General features: G+C 38.2%; 1 protein-coding gene across 7 annotated transcripts in view; it reads right to left on the bottom strand.

Moving 5' to 3' along the window:
- The window catches only part of R3hdm1 (R3H domain containing 1), a 153612-nt gene that overhangs the window by 17235 nt on the left and 114023 nt on the right, over positions 1-22354 (bottom strand). For all 7 annotated transcript variants that reach the window (XM_042683451.1, XM_042683449.1, XM_042683450.1 and 4 more), the window contains 3 exons: positions 14227-14381; positions 10822-10973; positions 2352-2455 (listed from right to left, as the gene is read on the bottom strand). In XM_042683451.1, coding sequence (XP_042539385.1) covers positions 2352-2455; positions 10822-10973; positions 14227-14381 — 411 coding nt within the window. The remainder of the gene's footprint in view (positions 1-2351; positions 2456-10821; positions 10974-14226; positions 14382-22354) is intronic.

Raw genomic sequence — 22354 nt, 5'->3', positions numbered from 1 at the left:
AGTGTTTTGCTTTCTAATTAAGTGCAGCCAGATACCACTATGTCCAGTTTCCCTCTGCTGGGACTGTTTTGAACCCCATTATCTTCTGTTTCCACTAACCCAAGAACTAGAATTACAGGGGTAAGCTACCGGTACCAAGGGTCTAATAGTCATTTACTGATAATAACTTACTGTTTAACTTTTTTTTTTTAGGAGATTATATATGTCAACAAATCATTATAGTAAAATAAGAGTATAATCAAAAGTTCTGTAAGGGCTGGTAATGTGGCTTGGTAGTAGAGTGCTTGCCTAGCATGCATGAAGCCCTGGGTTCAATTCCTCACTACCACATAAACAGAAAAAGCAGGAAGTGGAGCTAGAGTGCTAGTCTTGAGCAAAAGCAGCTCAGGGACAGTCCTAGACTCTGAGCTCAGGCCCCAGGACTCTGAGTTAAGGCCCCAGGACTAGCAAAAAAAAAAAAGTTTCTGTAAGAGTATATGGAAAACTGGGCACTGGTAGTTTGTGCCTATAATCTAAACTACATAATGAGGCTGAGATCTGAGGATTGTGGTTCAAAACCAGCTCAGACACAAAAGTTCATGAGACTCTTATTTCTAATTAAACACAAAGCTGGAAATGGAGCTGTGGCACAAGTGATAGAATACTATCCTTGGGCACAAAAGCTCAGTGACAGCACGCAGGCCCTGAATTCAAGCCCCAGGACTTACACACAGACACACACACAAATAGATACCCTTTTCTTAAAGACTAGGTGAATGGAGTTGGAAGCTGGTGGCTCACACCTGATTGAAGCTAGCCTGAGCAAGAAAGTCTGTGAGACTCTTAGCTCCAATTAACCACGAGAAAAACTAGAGGTGGCTCAAATTGGTGGAAGAGCGCTAACGTTGGGTGAAAAAGCTCAGGGACAGTGCTCAGGCCTTGAGTTCAAGCCTCATGACTGATAAAACAAAAACAAAAACAAAGACTAGCTGAATTATTTGTAAAATAGGTGAGTTTCTTGAGCCAAATTTTAAGGATGAGAAATACTCTGTCAACCAGGATGATGGATAAACATCACAGGCAGAGTGAAAATAAGTACAGAAGTATTTTGGGCATCAAAGATTACATTATCACAGAAAATTCTGTATGAATTAAATATGTATGTATAACTGGGAGGCTTATTAGACTTACAGGAATGGATCCAAGTTTTATTTTCTGAGGAACAACATGAAGATTTTGTTTCAGGACAATAATTTTTGAAACTGTGTATGTTTATGTGTTGGGGAAAATGAAAATTAAATACATAATAAGAACTTCAGTGATTACTGTAAACAAGATATAAAAAGAACAGACCAGAATTATCAGTGGTAGAAAAAAGAGACAGTTTTTAATTTGAGGAAATAATGACTACAAGAATGTGAAAGAGGGGCTGGGAAGGTGGCTCAGTGGTAGAGCACTTGCCTTGCATGCATGAGGCCCTGGGTTTGATTCCTCAGCACCGCATAAGCAAAAAGAAAAAAGCCAGAAGTGGCACTGTGGCTCAAGTGGTAGAGTGCTAGCCTTGAGCTGAAGAGCTGAGGGACAGCGCCCAGGCCTAGAGTTCAGGCACACGACCGGACCCCAAGAAAAAAAAAAAAAAAAAAGAATGTGAAAGAGAAGAAAATACTTATTTTTGTGCTAGTACTGAGGCCTGTGCTCAGGGCCCGGGAGCTCTCTCCTAGCCTTTTCACTTGAGGCTAGTGCTCTAGCACTTAAGCCATACTTCCGCTTCTTTTTTTTTGGTAATTAATTGGAGATAACAGTCTCACAAATTTTTCTGCCAAAGTTGGCTTCAATCAGTGGTCCTCATAATCTCAGCCGCCTTAGAAGCTGAGATTACAGGTGTGCGTCACAGTAGCTGGCAGAAGAGTTAAATTATGATCGTGAAATTTCTGTTTCAATTATTGGGTGAAACCTGAGGTAACAGAAACAGGAAGAGGAAGAAAATATTTGCTTTTGAATATCTGGGTAGGGATTTCCAGTAAGTGACAGAGTATAAGCAGAAATAAGATTTATGAGGTTGTCAGATACAGCAGTGGGGTTGAAGCCCCAGGACTTGTTGGCTTAGTCACAAAGGGCTGAAGAATTAGAAAAAGGCTTAGAAAAGACTCTGGATAACATCACACTTTTGAGGAGGAAAATGAAGTTAGCAAGGTGATTGCAGTGGCAAAAAAGCATTAAGTGAATTGCACCTGCTAACTTGATTCTGCAAGGCATCCTAAACATCCTGGGTGAATCTCAACAAAGCTGAAGTTGAGAAATTTTTGCAGAACAAAGAAATGTGTTGAAATATTTAGACAGACCATTACTATCTTTTAGTGACCTATTCCTACCTGCACACTGGTGGCCTTGGAGTGGCTGGGAACTGCACGGTGATGTAGTTCGAGGAAACTGTACTTGTTCTGATCCTGGATGTTGCAAGAAACCCACTGAAGAGCTGTGGGCCAAAAGTTAAAAACAAAGAGAGCACAATGAGACAGTCTTTGAATAAACATTCCTACAAATTTAGGTAAAACTATTTTATCAAACTGGTAAAAGTCAAACTCTATTTGTTTTCTCTGTGAATTACAATTAATTATTGAATAAAAGTCACATTTTTATAGTCATCTTGACACATATGGAAATAAAAGCCACTTCCTAATTCTATCATTACAAAAAATTTACAAATTCTAAAATGTCTCCCCCCAACCCCTTCAACTGGAAAAGTATTTATTGAGTCCCTTTGAGAAGTATAGATGTATTTAATTATTATTATTATTTTTTGGGTCGAGTTGTGGGGCCTGAATTCTGGGCCCACGACCGGACCCCCCCCCCCAAAAAAAAAATAATTTAGCCGGGCGCTGGTGGCTCACTCCTGTAATTCTATCTACTCGAGGCTGAGATCTGAGGATTGTGGTTCAAAGCCAGCCTGGGCAGGAAAAGCCGTGAAACTCTTTTCTTTTTTTGTCTGTCACGGGGTCTGAACTCTGGGCTTGGGCGTTGTCCCTTAGCTCTTCATCTACTGGGTACTGGTGGCTTGTGCCTGTAATCCTAGTTACTCAGGAGGCTGAGAACTGAGGATTGTGGTTCAAAGCAAGCCTAGGCAGGAAGTCCATTAGACTCTTATCTCCAATTAACCACCAGAAAAATGGAAGTGGCTTAGAGTGCTAGCTTTGAGTGAAAAAGCTCAAGGACAGCAACCTGGGCCCTGAGTTCCAGTTTCAGGACTTGTATAAAGCAAAAACCAAACCAAAAAACCAAAAATAAAAACAAAAAGAACAAAAAACATCCAAATCACCCCAAGGTTGTAGGTGTAGTTCATAATGATAGAGTATTTCTACAAGTGCAAGCAAGGGTCTGAGTTCAGAGTCAAAACAAAGAAGTATTCTCTGTTTTATTTTTATGATGCTAAGGATTGAACCCAGATGTTTATCCATGCAATTTATTGCCCCTAGTACCTTTTTCATGGTCCCAGAACTGGAGCTTGAACTCAAGGCCTAGGCCCTGCCCCTGAGCTTTTGTGCTCAAGGCTACTGTTCTACCACTTAAGCCACCGTTCCATTTCCGCTTTTTTTTTTTTTTGGCTGGTTAATTAGAAATAAGAGCCTCATAGACTTTCTTGCCCAGGCTGGCTTCAAACTGTGGTCCTTAGAGCTCAGCCCCCGAATAACTAGGTAGGATTACAGGCCTGAGACACATTCACTAAACTAGTACACCCCTATACAGTGTATCAGGAAGGACAGCTTTGCAATTTCAAAAGGTTTTGTTGGTAGATAGAAAAGAAAGGTACATTTTTTTCTTTTTCTTTTCTTTTTTTGTTGTTCATGGGGTTGAACTCTGGGCCTGAGCGCTGTCCCACAGCTCTTCAGCTCAAGGCTAGTGCTCTATCCTTTGAACTACAGTGCCACTTCTAGTTTTCTGGTGGTTATTGGAGATATGAGTTTCACGGACTTTCTTCCTCGGTCTGGCTTTGAACCCTGATCCTCAGATCTCAGCCTCCTGAGTAGGTAGGATTACAGGCATAAGCCACCAGCACCTGGCCATTTTTTTACTTTTGGAGGTAGACAGTACTAGGGTTTGAAATCAGAGTCTCACATGCTTGCTAGACAGGCTCTGTATCAATTAAATCATGCTCAAGAAGAGGACTTTTAAAATACCAGGCCCAGTCCTTTAGGAAGCATGTATATTACTCTTGATAGCAAAATAAAAGATCAATCTTAGTGGGGCACTAGTGACTCACACCTGTAATCCTACTTACTCAAAAGGCTGAGATCTGAGGATTGCCAGTCTAGGCAGAAAAGTCCCTGTGAGACCCTTATTGCCAATTAGCCACTCAAAATTGGAAGTGGCTCTGTGGCTCAAGTGGTAGAGTGCTAGCCCTGAGCTCAAAGAGGCTCAGAGATAGGGCCCCGGTCCTGAATTTAATCACGAAAATTGACAAACAACAACAACAACAAAACTAATCTCATAAACCGTTATAGGTCTCCTGAAAATTCTTGACTTAAAACAATGAATATGTTAACTAAGAAAGACTTATAAAATCAACTTACAAAGGTACTAAGGTCACTGTAATTAACATCAGTTTCCCCCTCCCCCCCAAACTGTTCAAGAACAGCCACTTAGGAGTATGATATTGTCACTCAAATTGCTGCAAACTGCTTCTATAGGATAACTGATGAATGGTATTGTAAAATACCATTTTACAGCAAATTTATATAATATTCATCTTCTTCCTCATTCTATGATAACTCATAGACAGAAATTTCCTATACCTCAAGTAATTCATTTCTTCATTCTTACTGGGTTTTAGAATCAAATCATGTCCACCCAGCTTTATTGGTTGGGATTGGGTCTTAATGTTTTTGCCTTGGCTGGCCTCAAACCATGAACCCTCGGCTGGGGAATGTGGCTTAGTGGTAGAGTGCTTGCCTATTATGTATGAGGCCCTGGGTTCAATTCCTCAGTACCACATAAACTGAAAAAGCTGGAAGTGGTGCTGTGGCTCAAATGGTAGAGTGCTAACCTTGAACAAAAGAAGTTCAGAGACAGCCCCAGGACTGGCAAAACAAACAAACTAAAAACCAACCAACCTATGCCTCATGAATAACTGGAATTTCACATGTGAACCCCTGTGGCCAACCTGAGAGTCTGGTATTTGGGTAAAGTCTGCAGCTTCTTATCCCCTCACAGCTTAGAGAAATAGAAGTACTAACTGATCTGCTGCAGCCAAAATCATAGGGATTACTCTCATTGTACCATGCAGACAACTTTAATCTTGGCATGAACAGGATATGTGTTTCTCATCCTATTCCTAAACTCAGGGAGAGATACATGATCTTCCACTTTGTTCAGTCTCCCTTGGGTCCTTCAGCCTTAGCTTCTAAAGTGGTGATTCCATGCTAGAGGTTAAGCAGACTCCAGGTTGTGGTCTCTTCACCTGACACCAAGTGCTGAGTTCCCAGAGAAGATATCATTGAGAAAAGTTTTCCCTTGCTCTCCTTTCCAGCTCCAAACCCAAGCCCAGAGAGTTGCTTAGGGAAGAAACAATTACAATAGGACCAATTCTCTTCTCAAATAAACTGCCTTCATTTACAACAGGGAGTGGAGAAGTTCATGTCTAAGAGCTCAGAAGAACAGCTGGGATGGTGGTGAAGACAATGAAAAGTAGATTCAGGATTTGGGTTAAATGATAAGGCCCGCTTTGTTTGTTTCTCTGTGTATATGTGTGTGTGTGTGTGTGTGTGTGTGTGTGCTGGTACTGACACTTGAACTTTTTTTTTGTCGGTCGTGAGGCCTGAACTCTGGGAGTGGGTACTGTCCCTCAGCTTTTCAGCTCAAGGCTCTACCACTTGAGCCACAGCGCCAACTACCGGCCTTTTCTGTTTATGTGGTGCTGAGGAATGGAACCCAGGGCCTCATACATGCAAGGCAAGCACTCTACCACTGAGCCACTTTCCCAGCCCGAATTTTCAAGGCTAGTGCATAACCACTTGAGTCACAGCTCCACTTTTGGCTTTTTCGGTACTTAATTAGAGTTAAGAGTCTCACAGACTTTCCTGCTTGATCTAGCTTCAGACTGAGATCCTCAGATCTCAGCCTCCTAAGTAGCTAGGATTATAGGCTTGATTATAGGCCATATGTAGAAAACTAAAATTGGATTCTTGTTTGTCACCATGAACCAACGTCAAAGTGGATCAAAGACTTCAAATTTAGACCTGAGACTACTGCAAGATTGAGTACGAGAAAGAGAATTTATAGGCATAGTCAGGAAATTTGTAAAAAGCCCCAGGGGCACAGCAAATAGGAGAGTGATTTGACAAATGGGATTATATCAAATATACAAGTTGCTCAAGAAACTAACCCCCTCTCCAAATGAATAATCAATATATGGGGAAAAGGAAGTAAATGGAGATTTCCCAGAAGAAGTAAGAATGGCCAATAAACACAAGGAAATGCTCAATATCCATGGCTAACGGTAATGCAAGGAAGTGACCACTGTAGCTCAAAGTAGTAGAATGCTAGCCTTGAGGGCTAAAGCTGAGGGGCAGCACTCAGGCCCTGAGTCTAAGCCCCATGACTGACCAAAAAGAAAAAGGAATGTAAATCAAAACATTGAGAATCCATTTTATCCCAGTAATTCTCACCCCAACATTGAGAATTCTAACCATAACTAATGCCGAAAAAGATATGGGGAAAAAGGAACTCTATTGTACTGTTGGTGGGAATGTAACTATCCCTCTGAAGATCGTTTGAAGATTTCTCAAACAATACTAAACATATCCAAGAGAAACAGAAACAGCCATACTACTTTTGGGCATCTACGTAGAACAAGTCAGGATGAAATAAAGACACTTGCACAACCATGTTCATTCATTGCTGTACTATTCACAATAGCTAAGTTATGGAAGAAGCCTGCCTTATAATAGATGAGTGGATCAAGAAAATGTATATCTATACACAATGGAATTTTACTCAGAAAGAATATGTCATTTGCAGGGATATGAATGGACCTAGAAGAAATCATCTTAAGCGAGGTAAACCACACTCAGAGAGACAAGTGGCACATATTTTATCTCATATGTGAAAGCTATTTCTAAAATATAACTAAATGTGATAACCTATACAGGGCTTTATGTATTTACACACAACTGATATATGAAGGGTATCCAAAGGGGAAAATACAAATGTGTAACTCCTCAACATCTTAAGTACTGTTTATCAAAACAAATTCCAAGGGGCTGGGAAGGTGGCTCAGTGGTAGAGTGCTTGCCTTGCATGCATGAGGCCCTGGGTTTGATTCCTCAGCACCACATAAGCAAAAACAAACAAACAAACAAATTCCAAGAAATAGAAACATGTTTTGTTCTTTCTTTTTCCTGGAGGTTCATTTCGATAAATATTATTTTATATAATCAGAGGTGAAAGTGTTTTTCAAGATGTTTTCATTTCTCTCTCTCTCTCTCTCTCTGACTCAGAATTGAGCCACACAGACATTCCTGCCTGGGCTGGCTTTGAAGCTCAATCCTCAGATCTCAGCCTCCTAGGTAGCTAGGATTACAGGTGTGAGCCACTGGCAACCAGCTCTTTCTCTTTCTCCCTCCCTCCTTCTCACCCCCCTCCATCCCTCTTTCTTTCTCTCTCTCCCTCTCTGCTTGCTTGCTTGCTTCCTTCCTCCCTCCCTTCCTCCCTCTCTCCCTTCCATTTGTCAGTCATGGGGTTTAAACTAAGGGCCTGGACACTGTCCTTGCATTCTTTTTGCTCAAGGTTAGTGCTCTACCACTTTGAGCCACAGCTCCATTGCTGGTTTTGAGTGGTTAATTGGAGATGAGTGTTTCTCATGGGGACTTCTTTGCCTGGGCTGGCTTCAAATTTTGATCCTTAGACCTTAGCCTCCTGAGTAGCTACGACTACAGCTGTGAGCTACCGGTGCCAGCTGAGAAAAATATTTCTTTATCCAAATGTTCACAACATAATTAAGGGAAAAAGTGCAAGATAACATGTATTTAATAAGAACCTATCACTCAATTCCTATACTTGAATTTATTCAAGTATTATATGGCAAGAAAGCCAATATGACAATGCAGACTAGCTAGTAAACGCTGGCTATGTGACAGTGGGATGACGTGAGGCAGGATGATGAGCTTGCCTTTTAAATATTTTATATTCACAGACATCAATAGTATTCACTTGTGATTATAAAACTAGAAAAACACTTAAAAGTATACTCTATAGAAACAAAATAAAATTAAAGTCAATAATTACATACACATATCTGCATACATATATACACATGTGTACATACATACATACACTACCCTTTGTGGCTAAGAACTGTGTTTAGTTTGGATTTACTAAGCTACTGTTTTGGGACAGGCTTATTCCAGCTGGGTATCCAGGCCAATATCTGCTTTTCATGTAAGTATATACTAGAATAACTAAGATAAAATATAATTTATATAAACTACACAATCTAGATATATGAAGGAATGGCCCCAATTTATTAACTTTTAGATGATAGGCAGACTAATGAAAAGCCATAACTGAACTTTAGGCAAGGGCCTAATAAATTTGAAATATAATAGTGAGTTGTCTAGTCACCAGAAGAAAAAAAATTTCCTATGAATATATTTTAAAAATTGTTTATTACAGTTTTTTCTACCCAAAGTGTCCTTCATTAATTCTGTACAGACATGACTTACTGCCAAATAACTTGCCCATAATGTACCTGGATACAAGTTTGACAGAATACAGAACACTCATTTCCTGCTTCATGTACAACTCACTTCATTTCTCACATTGGTAATCTAAAATTAGAATAAATCAATGCCAGTTTGTCATATACAGATCGATTGCTATTATAGTACAACACACAGCTAGCTTATTTCAAAGTATATCTGCCTCATGTAGGTCACATTCCTAATCTTGAATGGTTCCAGATAAGATTCAAGATAGTTGTTAGGGAATCTCACTTGTCTTAATTGCTGTGCTCTAGTCCATTTTTCAGACCATAATAAGTGTGTACATATTTATTTTCTTTTCAAGAACAAGTCCAGGGTCTAAAACTATGGTTCTTTCCAAATCACAGTCATCAGCAACCCCTTGGACCAGCTCTTGGATTTAGTCATCATTCAAAAATAAGACTGACTATAGAGAAGGGTATAAAACTGTGTTCTCATTTCCAGTCACACTCTTTCAGAGTTGACTTCTCAAAAGTCAAGCATGTGAGATATATTTAAAACTTTTTCAATTTGATCTTCTAAAGGAGTCAGTATTTGGATCTCTTAAATTGGTATTTTGTGTGTGCTATATGCTGGTCTGCTATATGCTGGTCTAAGGCCTGAACTCAAGGCCTCAAGTTTTTATCGCATTTGTTTGCCCATGGTTGGTGCTCTTTTTACTTGAACCATGCTTCCAGTCTGAGATATTTTTTGTTTAAATGGATTTGACAAATAAAACAAATGGAAAGTTGTAAAACCTAAGCCATTTTACATGGTTTTTTTTTTATAGGTTTGATTTGATTTTCTTCTATTATGAAAGCCTCCTTTCAGCATAAAGGACTACAGAAGTAATTTAGGAAATCAAGAATCTTCTGGTTTATAGTGAGTTACTAGATCAAGTAGTATACACCTATTTCTCTTAGTTTCTGCCCTATCTAGAATGATTATTTCAGTAATTTTCTCTAAAAAATGAAAGATTACACATTGGTTAAAAAGCAAGTAATTTAGAAATTTTCTCACCCTTCATTTCACTTATTTTAGCAGTGAATTATGCATCTAATAGATATTTTAGAAAGTTGGCATTTTAGATCCAAACATATGAAAAACCAGACTCAGAGTATGTTCTAGAATTTAAACTTATGTAACAGCAAATAGAATTTAAACTCACATACCAAATGGCCAAGTTTAATCAAGGACACATTTCTGTTTTCACTATGTAGCAGATCTACCTCAAAAGAGCTGGGCATCAATGTAATATAAAACTCCAAAGATGCTTGTAAGACATAGCTAACTTGCCATTTAAAAATCCTAAGGAGGGCTGGAAATGTGGCTTAGTGGAGTGCTTGCCTAGCATGCATGAAGCCCTGGGTTCCATTCTTCAGTAACACATAAACAGAAAAGTGGTAGAGGGCTAGCAAAAAAAAAAAAAAAAAAAAAAAGAAAAGAGAAAAAAATCCTAGCATCCTTAATCATACATAGAACTTTTCTTCTCTCCTTACTGATTAAAAGAAAGAACGTTTCAGAATAAGGTTTTTTCCTTTCTTTCTTTTTTGCCAGTCGTGGGGCTTGAACTCAGGGCCTGGGCACTGTCCCTGAGCTTCTTTTTGCTCAAGGCTAATATTCTACCACTTGAGCCATGGTGCCACTTCTGGCTTTTTCTGTGTATGTGGTACTGAGGAATCCAACCCAGGGGTTCATGCATAGTAGACAAGCACTCTACCACTAAGCCATATTCCCAGCCCCAGAATAAGATATTTTGTTGCTAAGGTTATATAGAGGAAATAAAACCTTTTCAAACTTCTCAAAAACGCTTAAATGAATGCTTCAAACCCAAAGACCTGTGGTATATCAATCACTAATAGGAGACTGGTCTAATTTTTAGGCACAAGAGAGACTGAATCTTTTTTAGTTCATTATGATGATTAGTTTATATAGATTTTGTTTAAATTTTTTTAAAGAAAAAGTAACTATATCAAACCTTTTCCTTTCTACACAGAATACATTCAGTAATTTAGTCAATCATAGACCTTTTGTTAACTTTAAAACTAGCAATAAGACTATAATCCCAATGAAAAGCTAGATGATTAGGTTTATGAGATACTCTCACCTTAAATTATTTTGTTGGCCAGGTGGAATGACACTGTAGTAAACTGGCATTCCTGTTGTAGGCATAGATCCTTGATTAGACTGACTAGGGAACACAACAGGCTGTTGATAAGTCTGATGGGCAATTCCTTGAGAACCTTGAGGCAGTGAAACCTAAAATTTAAAAGAAAATTTAAAAAGGAAAAGGTTTTCTCAAACTTGTAAATGTTAATATTTTTGGCCTCCATAAACTTCTGTGTATGTATGTGTGTGTGGGGTAGGGTGGGAGGTGTTTGTGTTTATGTGTGGGTATGCCAGTTCTGGGGCTTGAACTTAGGGCCTGGTACCTGTCTTTGAGGTTTTTTTCCCCTCAAGGCTAGAGTTCTACCATACATGACCAAAGCTCTACTTTCAGGTTTTTGATAGTTAATTGGAAGTAAGAGCCTTATGGACTTCCTGTTCAAGCTGGCTTCAAAGCATGATCCTCTGAACTCAGCCTTCTGAGGTTTAAGCCAGGATTACAGGTGTGAGCCACTAGTGCCCAGTTCCTCCACAAACTTTTAAAATATGAGCAGTTAGGAATAAACTAATCATTGCCTTTTTTTTTTGAAAATGTCACCGAAGTACCATCACTACACTCTCTATGGCCTTGAGCCAGTTATTGTTTTTGGCAGGTCCTTGTATATTAAGCTAAATAGAGTAGATTTTGAACATTATGTCTTGTTCCTAATATATATAATTTATTCTTAAAAAGAAGCTTTCCAACAAATGGGGTAATGTCATTCTTTCTGATGGAAGCATAGAATTCCATTGTGTATATATACCACATTTTCTTGATCCACTCATCTACTGAGGGGCATCTGGGTTGGTTCCATATCCTAGCTGTGGTAAATAATGCTGCAATAAACATAGTTGTGCTGGTAGCTTTAGTGTGGTCTTGTTTGTGAACATTTGGGTAAATGCCCAAAAGTGGGATTGCTGGGTCATAGGGGGAGCTCTATGTAGAGTCTTTTGAGAAACCTCCATACTACTTTCCAAAGTGGTTGAACAAGTTTACACTCCCACCAACAGAAATGGAAAGACTTGGATAAGTGAAGTAAGACAGGCCCAAAGAAACATAGGTCCCATGGTTTCCCTTATTTGCAATAACTAGTATATGTCTGAGTCAAGCAGAAAAGGTCAGTTAAGTTGATGTTAGGGAAATGAACGCTAAGATATGTATTCAAATGTTTTTTTCTTCTTTCATGCGATTGTTTCTAACACATTTATAAGATTATTTCTTTGTTGCTTTGTATGTCCCTCCTCCGCGGTATAACCCCTGCTTTCACTGTATTTGATGTTGTTATAATTTGTGGAGGGGAACGGAAAAAACAAATCGTTTAAATAGGGATACAGGTGGACCCATTGCAACAATGAGACATACAAGTCCTTATGTCGAAAAGGAACTTTACAACTTTGGTGGTGGGGGGGGGGGGGGGAGGGTTGGGTAGGGGGGTAGAGGGAGGATGGGATGGGAAGGGGAAACAAAGGAAGAGGCTACAATGCTTGATAAGAAATGTACTCATTATCTTGCCCATGTAATTGTAACCCCTCTGTACAGTATTTTCACAATTAAAAAAAAAAGCTTTCCACATAAAGATGACCATATGAATTGGAAAGAAATTCAGTTTACTTTAGGCAGAGCTAGGTATGACTCAGGGGGAAATATATGGAATGAGAGTGAAAGCTTTGAGTTTCAATTACATAAGACATCAGCTCTACTACTTTACTATCTATCTGACACTGGACAAATGACAACTATTCTGAAGATCCTCAGTTCTTTATCTGAAATATTAGAAATCCAACAAAGAGGAGATGGTATTGCTTCTATTATGAGACAGCACAACTAAAGAATCTAGTACAGCAGGAATGGAATGTAAGCAGTTCTTTCAATTGATTTTTTTTTTTTTTTTTGGTGCCAGTCCTGGGGCTTGAACTAAGGGCCTGGGCACTGTCTCTGAGCTTTTTTTGCTCAAGGCTAGCACTCTACAACTTGAACCCCAGTGCCATTTCTGGCTTTTTCTGTTTATGTGATACTGAGGAATCACCCAGGGCTTTATCCATGGTAGGCAAGCAGTCTACCACACTAAGCCACATTCCCAGCCCCTCAATTCTGTTTTCAATATATCTTCAAGAACCTTAAGGACATAATGGATCCTTCAAGTCTCTTGTTTCTAAAATAAAAATGTCTATTTTACAAATATGCTATTAAACTCTCTCTCTCTCTCTCTCTCCTCTCCCTCCAGCTTTGGGACTTGAACTCTGGGCCTGGGTGCTGTCCCCCCAGCTCTTTAGCTCAAGGCTAGTGTTCTACCACTTGAGCTACAGTGCTATTTCTGGTTTTTCTGGTGGTTTATTGGAAGTAAGAGTCTCATGGACTGTCCTGTGTGAGCTGGCTTTGAACTGCGACCCTCAGAGTAGCTAGGATTACAGGTGTGAACCACTGGCGCCTGGCTCAATGCCATAATATTATAGATGGGTTACAACAAAATTTTGTTAAGATGACATAGTGGTGAGTTAACATTATTGAGTATTTACTGCCATGTATCATGGTTTCAGTGCTTAATGCATACTGTCTCATTAAAGCATCCTAAAAACCCATGAAGGTACTTGGATCATCTGTTTTATTTACATTTTAGTGCCAATACTGGGGACTGAACTTAGGACCTCACACTTCCACTTGGTGATATTGCTCAAAGATGGTATTCTATCACTTGAGCCACATCTCTGCTTCCTGTTTTTTTTGTGGTTAACTAGCTAAGAGACTCACGGACTGGGATGCCTGGAGTGGCTTTAAATTTTGATCCTCAGATCTCAGCCTTTTCAGTAGCTATGATTACAAGTACGAGTCATCAGTGCCCAACATGTTTAACGTGTGTGTGTGTGTGTGTGTGTGTGTGTGTGTGTGTGTGTGTGTTAATCCTAGGGCTTGAATTTAGGGCTGAGGAAAAGGAGGCAAGATGGTGTTTAAAGCCAGTCTGGACTACATAAAGACTGTGTTTCAAAAAAATAAAACCCACCAGGGTATATGTGGTGGCATGGTTCAATTGTAAAGGGCCAGCCTATCAAGTGCAAGGCTCAGAGTTCAACACCACTTCTGCCAAAAATCAACATACCAACTAAACACCCAAATCAACAAATGAACAGAAAAGATGCATTGTAGCTATAGTTTTTGTTTTTTGTCTTTTTAAAGACAAGGTCTCACTATAATAGCACTAGCAGGTCTATAACTTCTGTAACTTGTTATGTAGACCAGGAAGGTCTTGAAGCCATGAACTTTCTAACTCAACATCCCGGGACTACAAATGTGTGCCACCATTTTTGGTGTAGCTATTCATTTATCTGAAACCATCTCTAATTGCATAGAGCAGGTTAAGACACAACATACCTGATATGATGGCACTGAAGGATAGGGGATGACTACTCCTTGAATCTGATTTCCAAGGCTGTTTGGTTGGCCTGAAACGAGGCTCTGACTCTGGGGTTGCTGTACTCCAACTATTCCTTGGTAAGTTTGCTGCTGGTTGGGCATTACTTGAAAACCTGTAATGGCAAAGTGAGTTAAATCCTGCTATAATTTAATTTCATCTAATATAATGGTTATTGTAAGCAAGTTCTCCTATGTTCTAAAATAACAATTTTATTTAACGCAAATCTTAAAAACCTTCTACTACGTAACATTTAAAACATTTTCAACTGAGTCATGGTTGCTCATGCTTGTAATCCTAGCTACATAGGAAGCTGAATTCTAAGGATTGTGGTTCGAAATCAGTGCAGGCAGAAAAGTCTGTGAGACTTATTTCTAATTACTCACCGAAAGAGCTGTAATTGGAGCTGTGGCTCAAGCAGTAGAGTGCTAGCCTTGAGCATGAAAGTTCAGGGACAGTGCTAGCCCCTGAGTTCAAGCTGAGGACTGAAGTGCATGCGTGTGTGCATGTATGCACACACGCATGCACGTGCGCACGCACACACACACACACTCACAGACACACAGAAAACCAAAACAATAAACATTTCCTATTATGGAAAGCCAATACTCCTCCTTATTGAGCTAAATACATTAGAATATAATTTCTGGTGGGCACTGCTGGCTGATGTCTATAATTCATGCTACCCAGGAGGTTAGAAGACAGCTTAAGAAGAGAAATCTGTGAGACTCCATCTTCAAAATAACTAGTAAAAAGCCAGGCTATACATAATGCTCAAGTGGTAGAGTGTCAGACAATCAAATGTGAGATTCTGACTTCAAACTTAGAACAAAAACCTTACAAAAAACAATCTACAGATTACTTCTACAGTTGAGAAAATTTATAGGGCCACATACCTGGTTAACAGCAGACAACTACTATTCAGTTTTCATTCCAATTGTTTATGACAACTAATCTCTCTAGAGGACATGATTAGTGGGGCCCAGTATAAAAGAAAAAGATGTTCCTTTTCAGAAATAAACTAAGAATTTCAAATGAGTAAGAGCAGAACATAAAAATAAGCATGACAGTTCTGTATAAGTACAGAGGTTGTATGCCAGGGATTAAAATGAGTGTGTATGTATATATTGGGGAGTGGTAATGTTTTAATAACATTTCTTTTTCTTAAAAATAATTATCAGTAATGTAAGGAATGAATTCCTTATATTAGGAATGTGTCAAAGACAAAGCAAATTGATACTGAAAGACTATAAATTTTAGATTATTTTCTAATGGTATTACTAAATTCACTTAACAAATTATTAGCAATTAAGTAATCTAATTAATTTAGCCTCTAAGTTGAAGATAGTATTCACATTGTGTATGTGTGTGTGTGTGTGTGTTTGTGTGTGTGCGCGCACACACAACTGTCATGGGGCTTGTACTCAGGGCTTGGGCACTTTCCCTAAGCATTTTTGGCTTAAGGCTAGTGCTCTACCACTTAAGCCACAGCTCTCCTTCTGGCTTTTTGGTGGTTAATTGGAGATAAGAATCTCACAGACTTTCCTATCCAAGCTGGCTTCAAACCCTGATTCTCAGATCTCAGCCTCCTGAGGTAGCTAAGATTGCAGGGATAAGCTATCAGTGCCTGGCTAAGTATTGGTAATTTAAGGAGTAAGAAGATACAGGACACTAGCCAGGAATGAATTCATGCTTGTAATCAAGCTACTCAAAAGGTTGAGGAAGGCTGTGGTTCAAAGCTAGCTTGGACAAAAAGTTCATCATGAGATTTTCATCTCAACTAAAAAAGCTAAGCATGGTACAAAACTGTCATCCCAGCTTTGAATAGAAGGACATCTAGACTGGACAAAAAGTGAGACCACATCCCAATCAATAAACCAGGCATGGTAGATCACAAATATAATATGGGAGGTAAAGATAATAGGATTGTGGTCTGAGGGCAGTCCTGGGCAAAACCATAAAACTCTATCTAAAAAATAAATAAAGCATTAAAAATGCAGGAGGCATGGTTCATGTGGTATAGTGTCACTTTTATATAGTGAATTTATTTTTGTAAATAAAAATAAGGTTTGAGTGGCAAACATTAACTGCATTTTGTTTCCTAATCTTGAATATCCCTTTTTGTACATAAATTATTATGTATCATAAATTATTAACATTAAAAAAACCCCAAAGAGGGCTGGGATGTAGCTCAGTGGCAAAGCACTTAGCTAGCAAGTGCAACGTCCTGCGTTCGATCCCCAGTACCAAAAAAGAAAAGACTAAAAAAAAAAAACAACAAAAACCCAAAAAACCCCAAAGAATGAAAACAACACCATTTATCTTCAAAGAACTGAAAAAAGATTTTACAAAGATGAACTGAATTCTAGCCCTCACAATCTGCACAAATTTGGACAGGTAAAGATCAATTAAATTAGCCAAGTGCTGGTTGCTCACGCCTGTAACCCTACTCAGAGGGTTGAGGTCTGAGGATAGCTGTTCAAAGGCATCTGGGGCAGTTAAGTCCATGAGACTCTTATCTCCAATTAACAATCAAAAAGCTGGAAATGGAGCTGTGGTTCAAGTGGTAGAATGCTAGCCTTGAGCAAAAAGCTCAGTGACAGATTCCAGGCCCTGAGTTTAAGCCCCAGGATCAGAACAAAAAAAAGACCAATAAATTATTCCCCTGAAATATTTTGTTATATCAATTTTTATTAATCTTTAAAGGGAGAGTTTAGAAACTACAAAGATACCTCAGATATTGATTACTGACAAAAGCATTACAGTAGTTGCTTAGAAACATTACTGATTTTGCTCGAGGAATAGTTGAATAAAATCTAGCACCCATTTTCTCTAAAATTATAAAAACAAAGTTTTTCTGACAACTAAGCAATCAATATATTAACAAAGTTAAAAGTCCACAATGCTGAATTCTCTAACAGTAAAAGGTCTTGCAAAATGCTATTTCTATGAAAACAGTGCTAAATAGCCATGTCTTAAATGACATGTATCTAGTTCCTTACCTATGTAAGAAATTGATATGATTCGCTAAACCCTTCTCCTTTATGTACTTTCTATACATGAACTTAGAGGTTGATTAAAAAAAAAGATAGAAGAAGAAACTTCTCAGTTTTCAATCTAAAAATTAACATTACTCTCAAAAGTTAGCTAATCAAAAGACAAATACACAAATTACAAGTGCACACACGTTTAGGAAAATAAAGGAAAGGAATGGAAATGGAATATGATGAAAAGACTGTTGAAAATGTCAGTTCACAACATACATACACACATAGCTTCTACTGCAGTGTCAGAATGTAGATTTAGCTCTGTATAGACTGGGAAAATGCTTTTTGATAATGGAATTGGCTAAAGTACAGTCTTCTAATAAATACAACAAATTGTATATTTGGTAGAATTTACTGTTATAATCACACAATATATTTCACTTGGTTGCACTCCCACAAGAAATTTCAAATTTTTGCATGCTACGTTTTTTGGTGGTATCTGGGATCAAGCAGCCTAACACTGAGGCAAATTTCCAGTTTATGTATTACATTTCAAGGTTACAGATTTTATTTAAAAAATCAAATCAAAACCAAAAAATCCTGTCTGTAATCCTACCTACTTGCGAAGGCTGAGATCTATGGATTGTGGTTCAAAGCCAACCTGGGCAGAAGACTCATATCTCCAATTAATCAGCAAAATGCGGAAGTGAAGTTGTGGCTTAAGTGGTAGAGTGAAAAAGCTAAAGGATAGCACTTAGACCCTGCATTCAAGCCCCACTACTGGCACAAAAACAAACAAATACAAAAACAAAAAATACAAACAAAACCAAACAACTTTGTACTAGTCACAGATAGCTCGTGTATAGGCAGCTAAAGACTCTTATCTCCAAAATAATCAGCAAAAAGCAGGAATAAAGGTATGAATCAAGTGGTTGGAATACCAGCTGAACAAGATGAGTAGAGGCTGATTTCAAACCTTAGTACAAGCAAAAACTCCATTTTGAAAATTAAAAGGCTGTTTGTATGCAAATATGGTTCTGATGTTTTTTAAACTTGCCTAAATTTACCCATGTGAGAGTTGTCTTAGAGGTATTCTGCCTCAAATTCTCTCATGAAAACAGAGTCAGGCATACAAAGTTTTTAATATATTACTATAGAAACAATGTCACAATGATTTAATGCAGGGTCATTTGGATATGATACCACAAGATTTCCATTAGTGGATCTTCATTAATAATCCGTACTTAATTGCAATATATATGTATATGCATGTGTGTGTGTATATATATATGTGTGTGTGTGTGTGTGTGTGTATATATATATATATATATATATCCACACTAAAACTATCTGTATTTTGAAAATGTGACGATGTAACACAAAGTCTAAAATAATTGCCTTTAATGAACCTGGTCTTAGTTACAGAGGACACTGTACTTGCCAGCTGGGTTATATAGTAAGATGAGTATAATATAGTTCTGTTTTAAAAATTAGGATTCTTGCCACGTGCCAGTGGCTCATGCCTGTAATCCTAGCTACTAAGGAGGCTGAGATCTGGGGATCTCGATTCAAAGCCAGCAAGGAAAGTCCATGTGGTTCTCATCTCCAATTAACCACCAGAAAACTGGAAGTGTCGCTGTGGATCAAGTGGTAAAGTGCTCACCTGGAGCTGAAGAGCTGAGGGACAGTGCCCAGGCCCAGAGTTCAAGCCCCATGACCGACCAAAAAAAAAAAAAAAAATTAGGATTGTTAGTGTTTTAAATAGTTTTGAGAAAGAGGGAGACATTAATTCTGATTGATATGAAGGTTGTACCTATTTGAATAAAGAAAGAGAGAACCTTACCAAAAAAATGTAAAAAAATAATTTTGAGGAGATGACATTGTCTAAAATGTACTCATGACGTAACTGTAACCCCTCTGTATATCACCTTTATAATAATAAAAAATAAAAAAAATTAAAAATAAAGAACCACCGTAGCAGTAAAATTGCAAAAAAAAAAAAAGTAATTTTGAAGACTAGGAAAGATGAGTGGCTGAATACGGTACGTAAAGTGGAAAGCAGGACAGAAAAGAATATGTGTGCAGCACCAAAAATTGCGCATGTGGAGTGGTTAAAAACTAGCAGGAGGTTCCAGATTTTAAAGATCCCAAAGTAGAAAAAGCACTTTATTCCGAAGTTGGAGTAGCATATATATAGTGGGAGTATGTCCTTGAATAATAAGAAATCTATTAAAAATAAAAAAGCCCGGTGATGGTGGCTCACTTCTGTAATCCTAGTTACTCAAGAGGCTGAGATCTGGGAATCACAGTTCTAAATTAACCAAGAGTTAAGACTGTGAGACAGACATCTGTCTCCAATGAACCACCAAAAAGCCAGAAATGGAGGTTTGGCTCAAGTGGTAAAGTACCATCATTGAGAGTAAAAGGTAATGAGAGTGAGAGAGAGGCCCTGAATTCAAGCCCCAGCACCAATACACTCTGTTTCCTAAGAAGCAATCTTGTGAATCCCTTCATAATTTTATTGCCTCATAACATATGCCTTAAAACTTAAAAAAACGTATTTTATTGTTATTACTTAGGAGTTGTCCCTTAAATTTTTTTATTGCAAATTCTTCCTGGTTTGCGTATACTTTTTTTTTGGTGGTAGGAGGAGTTAAACTCAAGACCTCGGGCTTGCTAAGCAGATAGGCGTTCTACTATCACAGCCATGGTGTCAACCCTTTTTACATAGGCTAGCCTGGACTGAGATCCTTCTATTTGTGCTTTCCCACATCATTTGGTTGATATACATCACTGTCCCCAGCCAGTGATTGATCCATGTCAACTACCTAGGAGACTGAGATCTGGAACATGCCAGTTTGAAGCCAGCTCAGACAGAAAAGTCTGTGAGAGTCCAAGCTTAAAATAACCACCAAAAGGCAGAGCTGTGGCTCAAGTGATAGAGAACCAAGACAGTAGAAGGCCCTGAGTTCAAACCCTAATACCACTGCTAATTAAACAAATAAAAGGGAAACTTTAACAGAATCAAACCAGAATAATATAGGCTTCTACATAAATTCAGAAGCTTATTATGTGCTCACTGGATCAGAATTGCTAGTTTCTCACAGCTCATGTTTAGTGGTTTCTGATGGCAGAAGGTTAAGGTAACATTGGTTTCTAAGACTGAATATAACCATCTTTTTCACTAAAATGACAACTACATGCAGTATAGCACCTGTCTAGTAATCTTAAGATCGTATTCAGTTTTATTCCCAGCATCAAGGAAAATAAAAATAAAGTCAATTATGTGAGTAAAAAATTACAAGTCTAGAATTCACTAATAATTAATGAAATTTCTAGAAAACTATATAGCAGCTGAACTACAAGTTACATAATTAACCCAAAAGTAAGATAAATAAGGTAAGGAAGAACATAAAAACTTTAAGTTCATATATAATATGTTAATTTTGAGACTTATTTGAACATTTCTGAAACAACGTGGACATTAAAAAGCCTTAGGGGGCTCAACACAGTGGCTTATACTTGTAATCTCACCAACTCAGAAAGTGACCCGACTGGGTAAAAGTTAGCAAGACTCTATCCTAAATATAATTTTTTGTTGTTGTTGTTGGTCGTGGGGCTTGAACTCTGGGCCTGGGCGCTGTCCCTCAGCTCTTCAGCTCAAGGCGAGCGCTCTACCACTTGAGCTACAGAGCCACTTCCGGTTTTCTGGTGGTTTATTGGAGATAGGAGTCTCACAGTCTCTCCTGCCCGGGCTGGCTTTGAACCGCGATCCTCAGATCTCAGCCTCCTGAGTAGCTAGGATTACAGGCGTGAGCCACCAGCGCCCGGCCTAAATATAATTAAAAGCAAAAAAAAGCTGAGCACATAGCCCAAATGGTAGGGAGTGCTTCCCTAGCAAACTGCAAGCTTTGAGTTCAAATCCAAGTTCCGACAAAACCAAAAACAAGTTAAAGCCAGGCACTGTGGTTTATGCCTGTAATCTTAGGTACTTGGTTGAGATCTGAGGATCAAGGTTCAAAGTCAACCCAGGCAGGAAAGTCCATGAGACTCTCATCTCCAATTAATCATCAGAAGTGGTATGGTGACTCAAAGGTAGAGCACTAGTCTTGAGCAAAAAGATCTCAAGGACAGTACCTAGACCCTGAATTCAAGCACTCCCACTAAAAAAGTCAAAAGAACCTTACTTGACCATAAAACATATTCATAGTAGAAAGTATCCAAATATACAAAAAAGAAATTTACTGAAAATATTACTTATGAAACAATCAAATTATACATTGTATAGCTACTTTCATATTACTTATAAAAATGAAGTCATATGTCATACTGTTTAAAAACCTTTTTTCCATGTAAAAATTCTATAGCTGAACGAAGGACACTTCACAAAGCTATCTGAGGGAAATGTTCAAATAAATTTTCTTGAAACATATTCAGCCTCAAGTTTATCAATGAATGGATGAGCAAAGAATTCAGTTGATTTATACTTCACTTTAAGGATTAAAGGCATAGGTCAAGAAGCCAAAAAGACTAAACTTTTAAATACAAACTATGCTAGCTTCATACATGTGGTATGGGATTAGGCCCAAATTGCTGATTATATAGTATTCACTTAGAATACTATATAATTGTCATTGTTTCAACAGCTATCACAGGTAATATTAATAGCCAATACTCATAACATTTATGAGGTTTCAGCCATTGAGTACTTTATATAGTTCATTTAGTATTCATATAATTCATTTAATATTTACAATCTCATGACATAGTTACAACTAATCCTCATTGTCAGATGAGGAAACAAAGGCACAAAAAGGTTCATACCTTGTTCAAGGTCACCAGCTGGTAAGTGTGTAGCTGTGAATTGCACACAGCAGTCTGATTTTAAGATTTACTTTCCCAGGGACAAATGTTGAAGTAGAAATAGTATTATAGCATTACTGAAACAAGCAGGACATGCTCAAATAAGCAGGATCTGGCCTTCTTCAATTTTCTGAAAATTTTGATTAATGAAGACTTTACTGTAGTATAGTAAACAAAACTAAGTTTCCAAACAGATTTAATTGAAGGAAAACAGAATCATTGTAAATAAGGATAAAGA

The sequence above is a fragment of the Dipodomys spectabilis genome, unplaced genomic scaffold (genome assembly GCF_019054845.1).
Source record: "Dipodomys spectabilis isolate Male_0828 unplaced genomic scaffold, ASM1905484v1 ptg000081l, whole genome shotgun sequence".
Classification (NCBI taxonomy): domain Eukaryota; kingdom Metazoa; phylum Chordata; class Mammalia; order Rodentia; family Heteromyidae; genus Dipodomys; species Dipodomys spectabilis.
The sequence above is the reverse complement of the archived record's forward strand: the minus strand, read 5'-3'. Positions and strand labels throughout refer to the sequence as shown.